The following is a 3,554-nucleotide window of genomic DNA, read 5'->3' on the forward strand; positions in this document are numbered from 1 at the left end:
AATATTTCTTCCTTTTCCCCTAATGTTTATATGCGTTATTCAGGTGGTCTACGCTCAGATTAGGCATTAACATGCCGGCTAGAGTTGAGCTAACAGTAAGAAGAAACGAGGGTGAACTTATTGGAGACCCCACGGGGGAAATTTATGAAGTGGTCTTATTCTTTGGTATCATCGACATACTTCAAGACTATGATATCAGTAAAAAACTCGAACATGCATACAAATCCATCCAATATGATGCAACTTCAATATCAGCTGTTGATCCGAGGCAATACGCAAAACGCTTCAAAGATTTCGTGTACAAAGCTTTTGCAGAAGACACATAAAGAAAGAATACATCAAGCTTCAGGTTCACTATTTTGTTCTGGGTTAAAATTAGAAGCTCAAGAACAAGATCAAGGAGAAGCTCAAATTTGGATGATAAGCTTCTGGCCGTGTAAATATTGTATCATCGGCAGCCTTGAAGAGGGATTGTGCTTGTGTATTCTAGAGATTTGAGTTGATGATGCAACACGGCTCTGTTTCTTTGTTTTTACTATAAATATAAGTAGGTATACACATTTTTTTAAAAATTATTGTTAGTATAGGTATAGTACATGTATACATTCATTCAGGTTGTAGATGAAAATTGTAATGAGGGAATGTGTAATTGTAAATGGTTTACCTGAGGATAAAGATGTTCAAAATCCCATTCTTTTTGTAATCAGTTTTGGTTTTTTAGCCCTCAAGTATCAGAGATTTGTCTTTTTCTTTTTTCTTCTTCTTCTTCTTCTTATTATTACGTTACAAAATTTGGGATCAGGCTGACGTGCAGAAATTTCAGAGATTTGTTAATGCCAGTGAGAAGTTTGTGCAGAAATCTGCCTTTCCTCCCCTAATTGTCCATTCCATTTTAATGATCGGCAACCTATGCATTATCTCGCTTTTTCAGTTTGATCTTTTGTAAATTACAATTAGTCTTAATAAGCAGTTGCAAAGTTTGCAAATTGTAGTTTGTGACTCTACATGTATAGTTCTCTAAATGTGTCACTGGGCTCCAGGTCAGTTAGGATACAAATTGCTTTTGAACTCTTTGTAAACTAGTCCCCAGCTTATAATTTTTTGTAACTAATTTTTTTACTATACTATGAAGGAGAGTGCAAAAACCTAATTTAGTAGTTAATTAGCTTTGTAAAAAACCATAGTTGAGAAGATTTGATTGCATAGCAAAACAGCAAGACTCTTTTGGGTAACTGAAATTAGCTTATAAAAATCATAACTCATTCTTACCAAAAATCATAAGTAACCGCATAGTTTGTAAAAACTCATTAATAGTATTGAGTTTTCTTATAAAAATCATTTACACAAATGTCTTTCTAAGGCAATTTAGAGATATAACCTAACTTCTCGAATTGAGTTGGCCTAAATTCTGATTATATATACAAGGGCTAATTGTGGATAGACTCCTTGTATTATCGCTTTGTGTCACTTATTACCCCTTAAGTTTGATATTGACAAACATCATTAGGTATCTTGGCAAATAAATGCCCTCTAGCACAAGGCACCATTGTAAAAATCCATAGTTGAGAATGTTGGGTCCTTTTGTTTTGATGATGATTTACAAACAATTTACATCTAATGTTATTTGTCTAGTGTTTGTGTTTTGTATCTATTCTAGACAAACAATAAGTTGGAGGATGGTTGAATTGCGCCATAACGATCATATCAAATGGAGGTTGGTGGAATAGTGGTTGAAGCTATGCTAATTCAAGTTGAAGATCCAAGTTCAAGCTTCATCCGCAAGTGTACCAAGTTGAGCTCATTGAAGACCTTCATCTAGCTTGGGTAATTTAGTTTAGGAGTTTATATTATGTGTGTTAGTACTTTAAGCTCAATCATATACACACATACACGTTTTGGTCTTGTATATATATAGTTATATATATACATATATGTTTTTGTTTGATAGTTTTCAAGTTTTAATATGAAACAATTTAATATAATTAGAAAATATATTTGTGTTTCATACTTATATGCATATATATGATTTCATCAATATCAATTTTATTTAGTTAAATGAAATCATGTTTTAATGCATTATATGTGTATTTTGATAAAATACTACATTCATTGTTTACAGACTTCATAACAATAGTTTACATCTTTCTTCAAGTCTATAAAATCATTTTGTAAAGTTTTAAAATATGGTTTAGGCAAAATGACAAAATTCATATGTTTACAATTCTATGTTTTGGATCTCCTTACAAAATGATGATACTTTACATTTGGGAAGTCCTTTTTGAAAACCAGTTTCTGTAGCATGTTTATTATCATGTCTATAATTATTTTCCAAAGTTTTATATTTTTTTGAATTTATTTGATATTTTTAAACCATGTTTTATGTTGACATGTACTGTTTAAATCAGGCTGTGTGCATGTCATGAGTCGACTCATGAACAGTATTGAGTCGACTCATAAACTGTTGTGTAGTTTACTTTTTGGTTCTGACGAGTCGACTCATAACATCATGAGTCGACCCATCAGGTTGAGTCGACTCATGCCTGTCATAAGTCGACTCATGAAGTGTGCTGGAAAACTAGTTTTGTTTCTGCTGAGTCGATCCATGAATTCATGAGTCGACCCATGCATGATGAGTCGACTCATGAATTTTATGAGTCGACCCATAAGTTGACTTTTAGCCTGTAACGGCTACTTATGAGTCGACTCATGAAAAGTACGATTTGACTCATAACACTATAACGGCTATATTTTCAGACTGTATTGTTTTTGGGTTTTTGGTCTTTTTGCCTTGTTTTCTCTTGGCTTTGGGGTTCCTATAAATACCCCCCACATATCATCAGCTCAAAGTATCTAAGAGAATGTTTTAAAAAAAACAAGTTTAACAAGGGGTTTAAAGTTTGTTTAAAAGAGTGTTTAAGAGTTTTGTTTGTGAAGAGACTTTCACAAGAGCAAGTGGAGATCATCCTTTGGTGTTTGAGCATTCACTCTTCTCCCTCTCTCTTATTATCTATAGAGAAGTTTTCTAAACTCAATTTTTAGCTTTGTATCTACATTATTTATTGATTATCGTATTTATAAGCTAGATTTTCATAATTGAGTTTACTTTGATTTTGTTTATTAAATCTCTTTGTTACACACACCCACTTGAGCTTTTAGTATTTACATACATAGTATAATTAGGGTTGTGAGAGTATTGTAACATTGAGTTGTGCTTAATTGAGTTCTCATCTTGTTTAGAGAACAAATCATTTGTTGTGAGCCTATTTGTGAAGATCACTTTGTAATACACTAGTACACCAAGAGGAGTGTGTGGTGAGGACGGAGTCGATACCGAGAGGAGTGGCGTCGCTGGTCTAGTGAGAGGTGATAATTCCTAGCACTTGAGGGAGTCGATACATGAGGACCAACACTTGAGGTGGTAGTTAGTGTAGTTACATTGTGAGTGTGGATTGTAAAGTTTTCGGTTAGCTAGAAAACCGTATTGTGAGGTGTAAACGTTTTTCGGGTAAGCGTAGAAAACCCGACGTGATAGTAGAGATCTCCTCGAGGTGAGG

At 33.6% G+C, this 3,554-nt stretch overlaps 1 protein-coding gene across 1 annotated transcript in view; it reads left to right on the top strand.

Annotated features, from left to right (window-relative positions):
* LOC109850382 (phosphatidylinositol 4-phosphate 5-kinase 6-like) overlaps positions 1–390 on the top strand; it is a 3,443-nt gene extending 3,053 nt beyond the window's left edge. Inside the window, 1 exon segment of the mRNA XM_020420402.1 lies at positions 44–390. Coding sequence (XP_020275991.1) covers positions 44–326 — 283 coding nt within the window. The 3' untranslated portion in view covers positions 327–390.

This window comes from Asparagus officinalis, chromosome 7 (assembly GCF_001876935.1).
Source record: "Asparagus officinalis chromosome 7, Aspof.V1, whole genome shotgun sequence".
NCBI classification, from domain to species: Eukaryota; Viridiplantae; Streptophyta; class Magnoliopsida; order Asparagales; family Asparagaceae; genus Asparagus; species Asparagus officinalis.